At 44.5% G+C, this 12080-nt stretch overlaps 1 protein-coding gene across 2 annotated transcripts in view; it reads left to right on the forward strand.

Annotated features, from left to right (window-relative positions):
- Positions 1 to 10136, forward strand: part of AK5 (adenylate kinase 5) — a 202144-nt gene extending 192008 nt beyond the window's left edge. For both annotated transcript variants that reach the window (XM_024565514.4, XM_024565515.4), the window contains exon 14: positions 10003 to 10136. In XM_024565514.4, coding sequence (XP_024421282.2) covers positions 10003 to 10071 — 69 coding nt within the window. In that variant the 3' untranslated portion in view covers positions 10072 to 10136. The remainder of the gene's footprint in view (positions 1 to 10002) is intronic.
- Positions 10137 to 12080: the final 1944 nt, after the last annotated feature.

Consider the following 12080-nt stretch of genomic DNA (forward strand, 5'->3'; position numbering starts at 1 on the left):
TCTGTCTTCCATCAAAATTCCTCAAAAACACAAAATTCTTGGGTCTCCTCTCTCTTCCTTCTATCCCAGCTCTGACCAACAGAATGTAAGGTGAGCCACATATGTAATTTTCAGTTTTCTAGCAGCCACATTTTGAAAAATAAGAAGACACAGGCGATGCTGATTCTAGCAAGTCTTGGAATCCGGTGTAGTTCACCCTGAGAGCACGTTTCAGTGCAGGGCAGCCCCTCTCAGGGGCTCACCGGCGACACACCACAGGGACTTCTGTATGGGGACACAGCTCTCCATCTGTTGTATAACCCACTCCATTATTTAATTTCTTTTTTTAAATTTTTGGTTATCTACATTCTAGGGGAAATCCCAAATTTGTCTTTCCTATTACCAATTCAGCTTTTCATACACCCATTCCTGTTCTCCAGCGACCACCATCGACTTCAATTCTCCAGTGGGGTTTTTTCTTTGCTCGCTCTTTACCTTAGCTTCGCCTTTCCGTCTCATGCCACTGCCTTTCAGTCGAAGTCTGTTCTCATGTCGTGACTTCCTGCTCTTATTCCATAGCTGCTGTGTCTTCTTCCTGTGTGAGCTTCCCGTGCCCGCGCACCGTTCAAATTACAGCAGAAAACATTAATCGCGCCCTGTGCGGTCTCACGGTGCTGTCTCTTTCGCCCTCTTTGAACTTGCCATGCTTTGTTATAATTACTTCTTTACTTCTCTGTGGCTACCAGTGGAAAATGAATTTTTATGACTGTCTTGTTCACAGCTCTGACCCGTGTGCTGCACAGTGGGTACAAGTGGCAGGGGGCACTCAGTAAATACGGGGGTGGTGGGGGGCAAAAGGAGGTCTGCGCTTGTTTGTTTGGGAAGGAATACAGTAATCCAGAGCAACACAAGAATAAACTGTTTCATGTGCGCTCAACTACAGACCTACTTTTGCCCACCCCTGTATTTACCGTTGAGTATTCAAACATTTTTATTTGAAATTTTTCTAGTTTCTGCGTTTTATGATTTTCAGAGGTCTTCTTAATCTTCTGAGTCACTATAGGGGTTTTTTTCCCTCAAAAACCTCAATTTGTCTTAAGTTTACTTATCATCTATTCCTTACTGTTTATTGCTGTATAACAAACCACCCGGAATGTAGCATCATCAAACGGCAGACATGACTGTGTACTCGTGCCTCCCATGCATCGGGAGTCTGGAAAAGGCACAGCGGGGACGGCTTCTCTCTGCTCCCCAGTGTGTGGGCTCCCTCAGCGGCTCCCATGGCGAGGGCTGCTGTCTCCACTTCCAGACTGCCCTCATTCGCAGGGCTGGTGCCTGGCCTTGGAGGGCTTAGCTGGAACTGTCAACCAGAGCTCCTCCCTCTGGCCTCTCTAGAATAGCTTGTGTTTGTCACAGCATTGCTCCTGGGTCCCAAGGTGGCGCCCCAGGGAGTGAATGTTCCCAGAGACCAAGGCAGGAGCTGCAAGTCTCCTGACCTGGCCCAGGAAGTCACACAGTATCACTTCTACTACACTGGTTGCCAGAATGTCTGTAAGGTCGGGTTCAAGGGGAGGGAGATCATACTTCATCTCTTGATGGGTGAATGGCAAGGTCACATTCAGAAGAGTATGTGGGGTGGGAGGTATACTTGCAGCCACCTTTGGAAACTATAACCTGCCACATCCTTCAGCTCAGGGTGGAGATGGAGGGGACGCCTCCAGACTCACAGGATGTGCAGATTATCGTTAATCTCACTTTCTGTGCCCTTGAGTACCGATGGCACTCGGGCCTGCTCACGTCTAACCTCCACGGGAAGGCACGCTGGGGTGCACAGCTCCCTGTCTGCTCCCCAGCACCTAGCAGGCTCGAATCTAGTGTGGGATTTCGGGGCTGTGTGCCGAGCAGGGACCCCTACCACCCTTGATGTGCATCCACCCAGGACTCTTCCTGTTTGCCCCTCCTGCACCACGAGTGGTAGTTTGGACTGTGCTCACCCTCCTCACGTGTTCTTTTGGTAATACAGTCTTATCGAAAAACACGTCCTGGGGGGTGGTGCGGAGCACAGGGAGAACAACTCTTGCCTTTGAAAGCCATGGCCATGTAGCAGAAAGACAGATTCCTGCTTTTCTGGTTATTTTCTAAGTCAGGAGCACACAATGGAATGTACTTCCATTGGCAATAGGTCAGATTTCCTGAGACTGTTCATCTTCTCCTGGGTCTCCATGGGTGCTCTTGTGGGATGTTGGGAGAGGCTATGTGAAGGGATGCTTGCCAAATCCGGATGCCCCAGGAGGTAGGGGAGTGGGAGGACTTTCCCTTGAGAGTCTATGAAGATCAAATAGGCTAATACTACCATTGTGTACACATTTCTCTGAAATATCTGGAAGTCAATACATATTGCAATACTGTTTCCTTTTTAATGGTTATGTAATATTCCATAATGTGGATGCTCTGTAGTTTACTCCACCAGTTTATTTCCAGTTTGGTTGTATTTGTCTACTACTAACAACTGTGCAGTAAATAAACACCTGCATAAAGGCTTTCATTCCCAGTTGAAGAGAGACAGCTATGTTGAACAGAGGCTTTTTTTCTTTTAACCCACTTGTTTCCACTTCCCTTTACCTCCACATTGCCCTGAGAAGAGGTCTTTGAACATAGAAAAGCTTTGGGTTTTCCCACTTCCTGGATGTTTGGCCCCTTTTATCAACACCCCACCTCCGCTTAGTTTACTTCTCAGTCTTGAGCCTGAAGCCTCACTCTGGATTCAGTCTGGACCTGTCCGGGTGGAGTGCCACTAGCAGCCTGGATTTGGAGAGGCCCCTGCCTCCTGCCTGCCGGCCCAGTAACAAAGAAGTTCATGAAGGAGAAAGGGCTTCAAGAAGCCCTGAGGTTTGTCCTCTCACTTGACCGATGCGGCATCAATCTTCCGTCTGTCTCTGAGAGACTTACAAAACTCCTTTATGATTCTGCTTGAAATAGTCTTCTCTCCACCCCCTCCCTTCCTGATTGGCAGGTCTTCACTAGATTCCCGCAAAGAGCTCTGATTGGGTGCAATACTCTCTGCAACCCTGTGGCCCCACAGAGACAAGCTGTGCTCAGCACTCCTTTGTGTCCTCCCAGAATAGCAGGCAGAAGGGAATGCCAGGCCTCTGTACTCTTCCGTGCGCATTCTCGATTTTCTTCCTCTGCGGTTGCTTTAATCACATGGCAGCGGGTTGTGCTTTTGCTCATGTCAGGGCAGTCAGTCCCTTTACTTCACTTTAACTCAGAACCTCTCCAAGTGCTACTGCCATGGATTCCACCAGCAGAGAATTGGTGCTGCTCCATCTAAGGTCCCTGGCATGGTCAGACATTGATGGGACATCTCTAATGTCCAAGGCAGGGTGCTTACTGCTGGGGATTCAAAGGGGCAAGAGACTCATGAAACTCTGCACCCACAGTAAGGTGGTAAATATAGGCCTAGGATTCACAGAATGTTCCAGGTCTTTGGGAGCACAGAGCTCGGCCCTGGAAAGGTAGGTAAAGGCTTCAGAGAGAAAGACTTTTGAGCTGGGTCTTAAAGGATAAGCTCAAGTTCACAACAGATGGAGAGGAGACAAGGGCACTGACACGTAAAAGAGCCCAATAATGTTAGTACAAGACAGGGTGCCAACAGATGAATTAATGTAGTAGCAGACTAGACTAAAAAGCAAGGTTGAGGAAGACTGTGAAGGGCCTTGAGTCCCTTCATTCATTCAATAGATTTTCTAGAACAGCATTGTCCAATAGAAATATAATGTGGGCAACATTTGTATTTAAGATTTTTTATAGCCACATTTACAACAGCAATAAAGTAAAAAGAAACAAATACAAATTTAATAATGCATTTTATTTACCCTAATATATTCTAAGTATTATTTCAATATGCAATCAGTATAAAATTATTGAGATATTTTTACATTCTTTTTTTAACTATGTCTTCAAAATTTGGTACTTAAGTATGTCTTAATTAAGATGCTAAATTAGCCTTGGCTGGTGTGGCTCAGTGGATTGAGCCTGGGCTGTGAACCAAAGGGTCGCCAATTGGATTCCCAGTCAGGTCACACGCCTGGGTTGCGGGCCAGGTCCCCATGGGGACCACGCAAGAGGCAACCACACATTGATATTTCTCTTCATCTATTTCTCCCTCCCTTCCCCTCTCTCTAGAAATAAATAAAATCTTTAAAAAAAGATGCTAAATTATCATCAGAAATACTAACATTGTATTTGTATTTCATAAAATTTACAGTTGAAACAGTAGATTTCACATACTCAAGTTGTTCCAACATATATTTGAATTTTCTAATAACTGAGTTAAATACCAGTTTTAAGAGTTAGATTAATTTTAATTACATAGTATCAAAACTTCCATTCCTCAGTAGTACTAGCCCCCTTTCAAGTGTTCAGAAGCCACCTTTGGCTGCTGTATTGGATAACACAGTTCTAGAACAACCTAGAAAGTTGGCACTAAATATGCAGATAATGGAGGGGACCATTTTAACCAGGGAAATGACTGATTAGTTATGTTTTAGGAAAGTCACTTTGAGAAAGGATAGATTTTTCATGTCTGTAAGAAGATCTGGTCATCAAATTTAAACTCCAGACAGAATTGAGAAGAAGAGAAAGAAGGAAAGTAGTACCCTGTAACATTTTAACTAGACAAACAGCCTGTGTTTTGGGGAAGTCCTCTGCACAGAGAAGCCATAAACGCGCAGATTATAATCTGTCCTCGGATTGTTGCTAACACTTCACCTTAAATCTCTCTAAACTAAATGTATGCATGATCCTTCTTTTTATGGCCTCGTGAGTGGGGAGAAATGTGTGGCCTGACGGGCCTGACCAGATTTGTAAAATGGTGACTCCCCAGGAGCAGTCTTCACATAACCCTAAATTTGAAAAATGTAGCTAACGGTTGTCCCCAGACGGTGCCCAGGTGCTGCGTGCTCAGGACATCGGCCTTGGCCGGGCCCCGCTGCTGTCCTCTGGCAGTGAGGGACCCCGGGGTGTGAGGCTGTGCTTGAACAGAGGATGAGGTTAGAAGAGGAAGAAGGTGCTCTCTCACTGATCATAGACCACTCTGTGGCAGCTTGCGTCTGTCCCGGAAGGCCCATGGTGCCAATACATCAAATGCAAAACTGAAAATCAAGCAATCTTTTGAACAGCGGGAGAAAATTCAGGAAAAACACAACTGGATCTGGACAGCATTTGAACCAGCCAGCTGGTTTATGGTTTCAAATTTACAGAACTAAGGAGGAAGAAAGGCAAACCATGCAACTCCCAAGGTGGTGTGACTACTTTCCCAATGTAGCAATGCGTTTCCACTACTGACTACCCTGCTCCACAAGTTAGGTGAAAACTCAAGAGATATAACCCTATTTCCTGTTCATTTGCTTTTAGCTATTTTATTTTTAAAAATCTTTTTAAAAAGATTTTATTTATTTATTTTTAGATGGTAAAGGAGAGAGCAAGAGAGTGAGAGAAACGTCAATGCGTGGTTGCCTCTCACGTGCCCCAACTGGGGACGTGGCCCACACCCCGGGCATGTGCCCTGACTGGGAATCAAACCAGCGACCCTTTGGTTAGCAGGCTAGCTAGCACTTGATCCACTGAGCCACACCATCCAGGGCTAAAAAGCCCTTTTGTATACCGATCAGAACATCACTTAGTGGAGGATTTTATATTAAGTCTCAGACCAAAAGCCACTTACCTAGTTTTCAGTTAAATGCAATAAAACCTCATACATTCTGACTCTGACCATTCAGAGTTGGAGATCTTTTGGGAAAAGGACATCATGAAACTTACTTTTCCTGTTCATGGAAAAAGAGGGTTGCTACGAGCATTGACTATGGAGCAAAAATTTACTGTTGCAAGACACCTTATTTTCAAGTTTTAAGCCCCCTTCACACAAAACAACCAACATGCTAATGACACAGCATTTGTCTGTGCACTAAGGATGCCAAACGCTAGCACCTGGTTAGCTGGTTTAAATTAGCTGACGTCGTAGCAGTGAGAATGGTTCCTGTAATTTAGAAAGCACTAAGTTGGGGTTACACAGTTACACATGAAAATAGAAAAGCTACGTAGTGTTTTAAAATATTCCCACCCAGGAATTAGATGAGCGGGAAGAATCGACACTGAGATTCAGGAAATGGTCCAGGTAATCTCTGGAGAACTGAGGGAGAAACTTGGCTCATAGACAGAAGGCTTTGGCCCCGCCAGGTTAGCTGGGTGCTCTTTTGCTTCATAAAAGCCCAATCCATAGCTTTCCCAACACACACACAGAGCGCATACACAAAAACCCTTTCTATATTTTTTTTCAAAGTTGCCTCATTGCCTCTAGAATTTTATTCTCAGAGCTGTGCTTCTTGGGACTGAGGATCCCAGATAGCTTCATAGATTTCCCACTCACTGAAGTCAAAGGCTGCTTTTTCCATCTAGAAAGTCTGATTATTTGATTTTTCTCTTTAAATTTCCTCACATCCTTGGGCTCCACAGTGGCTCACACCACAGCATGTGGCTGAGTGACAATGAGAAGCTTTTTGTTTATTTAAATAAATAACTCCCATATGTAAGCCACAAAGCAAAATGAGTTGTATGGTTTGGAGTGGAAATAGAAATGGGAAATGGTCCAGCTAAAGCCTTCCGTGCCTCCCAGCCCTCGGAAAACACCAGGTTTTGCTCTTTGGGCCCTTGTGCTTATTAACTCTTGTTTCTGAACCAGGTTGCCCAGTTTTATTAGAAAGAATCCCATTCCTTACAGAAAGGCCAGACTGTGGGTCAGGAAATGGGCTCCAGGAGGGAGGGAGGGAAGAAGGAAGGGAGCTAGCAAACCAGGACAGCCGTCAAGGGACAGCAGAAGTGATTTTTTTAAAAGTAAATCAATGAGTAAAAAGCACTTCGGCTTCAGTGGTGGTAAGGTTTATTCTTTTAAAGGATACTTATGACTACTTGCCCCAGGAAGCCTCCGTGCCTTCCTAAGACTTGTGTGAGGTGCTTCTTTATAGCCCCCAAGTTTATGAGCTTGTGTCCCAATAGTGTCGATTCCGGTGGTTCGTCTCCGCCCTTGCGCTGTGAGCCCGAGAGCAGGGCCGCGGTGTCTTCCTCCACTCGGTGTGTGAGCACATCGTTCGCACTCGGGAAATGTTCGCTGTCTGAAAGGAAAAGGAGGGCGAGGCAAAGCAATCGGCTGGGTGCTGTGAGGGGCAAAACATGGCAACAGCTAAGACCCGGCCCCCACATGGAGACCCTCGAGCCAGGGAGACAAGTTGCAGGTGGCATCTCTGAGTCTCCTATAAGGAGCAAGCATGACACATTTATGGGGGGTAGGCGGGCTTACATGTTTTTCAGTTTGTTTTAACCTTTTCTTTATTGTGAGAACTATCATCCATACAGGAATGCATACAAGAAATATGCACACTTCGAGAAACAGTAAACAAACACGTGTCATCACCACGAAGGTCAGGAAACAGAGCATCACAGAAGTCCCTCCCCACCCCGTGTCGCCTGATCACATAGTCTGTTCTCTTCCCAGAAAGTGACCACGATGCTAATTTTTCTGATCATCATTTCCTTGCTTTCTATGATTTTACCATGTAGGCATGGATCCCTTGCTGATATAGCTTAGCTTTGCTGGTCTTCCAGCTTTCTGAGAATTCGTGCAGCATGCTTTGCCGACAGACTTGCCACTCTCCCTCACATTCTGATTGGCCCATGTTGCTGAATGTAGTAGCTCTAGCGTTTTTGTTTCATTGCCTTGGTATCCCATTATATGACTATGCCACAATTTTTTTTTTTTTTACTTAAAGATAGAACATTTCATTTTACAAACAGCGATACACGTACGGTGTCTCTACCTGGTTTCCTCAGGTCCAGAACTTAACTGCCCATCTGTTTCCCTTGAAACTTGTTGCTTCTCCTCTATTCCCTCTCCTTTAGAGGAACCGCCTGGTACTCACGCCAGAAGCGGGGCATCCTTGATTCTCGCTCCTTCAGCTCCCACTGGTATCGGGCACCATTTCTGTGGCGGCCTTCTTTCCATTCCTCCAGCTGTCTTCTCTCTCTCCTGCTGCACTCAGTAAGGCAGGAGCTTATGCCACGACTTATTTAGCCACCTACTGCCAATGCACTTCTGCAGTCTTTCCAGTTCGGGGCCCTTACAAACAGTGCTTCTATAAACACTGATGTATCTATTTCCTGGGATATTCAAATGTGTTTTGTTTTGAACATTTATTCTACCACTGAAATCAGTGAATCCCTAATGTTGTGAAATCGAAACTAGTTTGCCCAAAGAAGGTAGACGAGAGTTGAAGAAATTGTTCTTTCTCGAAGTGGGGCCCAAGATGACCCACATCAGTATCGTCTAGAGCAGGGGTGTCCACCCTTGTGGTGTCTTTGGGTCACACTGGAAGAAGAGTTGTCTTGGGCCGCATATTAAATACATTGTGACACATAATCGCAAGAATAATCTCATGTTTTACTTAAATTTACGATTTTGTGTTGAGCCGCATTCACAGCCATCCTGGGTTGCATGTGGCCCGTGGGCCATGGGTTGGACACCCCGATCTAGAAAATTTGTTAAGTAGGCAGTTCAGAAGGCCCAGCCCAAACCTGTCGTATGAGAACCTCTGGAGATGAAGCCCGAAAAAGCTGTATTAAACAAACTCGCTACCCGCTTCTCCCCCTTCCTATGGATCACCAAGCCTCTACTTGCTGCGGATGTTACATGTGATGGGACAAATCTCAGTGGCTGGCATGTCAGGAAATTCTAAGAGAGGAAGGGGAAGTAGTGCCTTCGTGCCCAGGAAATCAGCTCTCCTCCTACTTCCTCTGTTGTTGGCTCCTTGCACTGGTGTATTAACAATCCCCAGGTGGACTCCGTCCTTAGCACACCTGCAAGTTGAGGCCCTACTTTGCTTTACAACCCTACCCCTCATTCTGCTCCGCAGCTCTCAACCTCGGCCCCAGTTCCTTCCTACGCCGCTCCGAATGCTTCAGAACACTCACAAATCTCATTCAACTAATTCCAGTCCTTCCATGACACTTCACAGTACTTTACCTCAACAGGGCACCTAGTTTTTTTGTTGTTTTAAACAGACTTTATTTTTGAGTTTTAGGTTCACAGCAAAACTGAGCAGAGTTCTCATATACCCCCCCCCCACACACACACAACCTCCTCCACCATCAACACCCCATACGAGTGGTACATTACAATCTAGGAACCTACACCCATGTATCATAATCACAGCAAGTTCAGTTTCTATGGGTCTTAACAAATGTATGGCACGTACCCACCATCACACAGTAGTGAGTAGTTTCACTACCGTAAAGACCGTGTCCCACCTCTTCATGCCTCTCCCCGCGACCCGATCTTTTTACTGTCTCCTTACCCCTTTTCAGAATGTCATACCCTACGTAGCCTTTTCAGATGAGCTCCTTTCACTTAGTAATATGCATTGTTTCCTCCACATCTTTTCATGGCTTGATAGCTCATTCCCTTTGAGCACTACATAACATTGTGTTGTCTGGTTGTTTATCCACCTAATCCAAGGTGTCTTTGGTTGCTTCCGAGTTTTGGCAATTACGAGTAAAGCTCATAAACATTCCTGTGCAGGTTTTTGTGTGGACATACTTTCAACTCCTTTGGATAAGTACCAAAGAGCGCAATTGCTGGACACATGGTAAGAACGTTAAATTTTTTAAGAAACTAACAAACTGCCTTCCAAGTGGCTGTAGGCCATTTTGCATTTGCATCAGGCAAGAGTGAGCGTTCCTATCTCTCCACATCCTTGACAGCTTTGGTGTTGTCGCCAGTTGTCTGGATTTTGGCCATTCTAATAGGTGTTTAGTGGCATCTCGTCGTTTTAATTTAGGCACATAGTTTTTCAACTACTCCCTTTTTTGGTTTTGGTGTCATTAAAATTTTGCACAGCAAGTTATAAGCAGGTTAAATTTTTATTATTAAAAAGGGTCGTATTTAAGACTTTCTTTTTTTCCTTTTATATATAGATCAACGCAGAGGGAACACCAGAGGAAGTTTTTCTTCAACTCTGCACAGCTGTTGACTCTCTTTTCTGAAGACAAAGTGCATGTATGTTAAGGACAGTGTAGACAGAAAAATATTAAAAGGCTCATACCTTAACCATGTTTCAGGTTCAACCTTTTGTGTCCCCTTCAAATCCTGACACTGCTGTTTGCTTCCCAGCTTGAGCTGTCTGAGGTGCCCGGAAACCATGCATGGGGATTTGGTACCACCCCACCTCTCCACAACTCAGACCGCGTCTGTACTCACCGCACATTCCCGTCATGCAGGTGGCACCTCAGAGCTAAGGCAGAATGAGGACAGCAGGGCAGTGCCAGCCTGCCAGGTGTGCCCTCAGGACATGCTAGGCCGCTCATCTGGCTCTCCTCTCATCAAACAGGCAGTTAGCACCCCTAACTTCCCCATCCTATCTTCCTAACTCCCCCTGAGATCCCTATGCTGTTGCCTGATGAAGGCCCTTCACATACTGGGGGTTATCTTCCTCCTGGAACTGTTTCCTCAAGTCTTACCTACTAGCAGCTCAGAGCCAGAGGTTAGGTCGACAATGAGTTATTGATTAGAAATCTGATTCAATTTGAAAACTCTTAAGACAAAATGTGAAATTGTGTAGCTTTTCCCAGACAGTAAAACCCAGACTAGTCACCAATAACATTACTCACTTTTATGAAACTAGCTACTTGGAATACTGTCATAATGGCTAAGAGAACTGGAGAAAATTGTCTGACCTGTTTTATACCTGGTGGTGCATTTTGGCAATTATACATCAATACCAACGACCAAACGTAATTTAAAAGCATGAGGTGGTTTATTATTGCATTCACTGGACTAATGGTAACTTAAAGAGCTTTGATTTTAAATGATCACCTATTTACTTAATAGTCGCCAGACAAGTACAGTAGCAGTAATGAAAATGATGTGGGTGGGAGGAGCATGTCAGTACACAATGTTTAACAGATCCTGATGCTATTGTTTCATATGGGCCTTTTCCAGGGGGGGTTGCAGACCTTATCAAACCCAATGTAGAATTGTTTCCTCGCATCACACCAGTGAAGTTTGGGTTCTTTTTTGTGCTATCAGTATTCTCCTGGAATAACTGCATCTTCCTCTCTTTAGTCACTGCAAGAGACCATAGTTTCTGTTTGCATGATTTTTTTTTTCTTCAGTGGTTGTGCAGGTAAGAATCCATTTCTGGGACAAAACTGTATTTTTAAAGTCATTTTTTCTCTTGAAATAAATATGTACAAATAAAGTAAATGGAACACATGATAACTCTTTTTCTATTTATTTGTAACTCACATCATTCCGGAAAGCATTTGAAGCTTTATTCCAAACAGAATTAGAAGCAAACACAGTCATATTTGAGGTTTACGGTATGCTCATATGGTTTTAATTTTGGCCATAGATCAGTTTTGAGCTATTACAGAGAGAACTCTCAGTATGTTCATGACACATGGTAATTTCCGTTACTTCCTTTTTTTCTAGCAGTCACTCGTAAACAAATGTCAGTGTTTGCTAAAGAAGAAATTAAATGTCTTTGGTTACAATTATGCCTCTACCAACAAAAGGGGGCATGTTCCTACCATTCACACAGCTGCCAAATACTTCATTACTACCCCAAGTTGTCACACACTTTATAGGGGAGCATAAGGAGTATTTGAGCAAATTAGAAAAAGACAGTTACAGGATGAAAATGATCAGTTGTACCAGAAAACACAAGATGACTTGACTCTTTGTAGGGATTAACATTCTTTAAACACATAGCACATACTGGCAAACACAGTCCATGCTCACCACCACTTTGACAGCGTAGGTAAGTGAAATGAGATACAGCCAAACTGTAGTTGGCCGCCCTCTTGAAAAATTATCAGCAGGGGTAAATGGCTTTGCCCCTGGAGAGTATCTAGAGGTGCAAATCAAGTCTTCTACACTACTGCTAAAGCACATTACTGATCTGAATGGCTTGAAATGACATCACAACTTTGAAGTCATAGGATTTTAAAACAGAAAGGGACCTTAGGGGTCTCTGCCTAGTAGCAGAGCTTGT

The sequence above is a fragment of the Desmodus rotundus genome, chromosome 3 (assembly GCF_022682495.2).
Source record: "Desmodus rotundus isolate HL8 chromosome 3, HLdesRot8A.1, whole genome shotgun sequence".
NCBI lineage: Eukaryota > Metazoa > Chordata > Mammalia > Chiroptera > Phyllostomidae > Desmodus > Desmodus rotundus.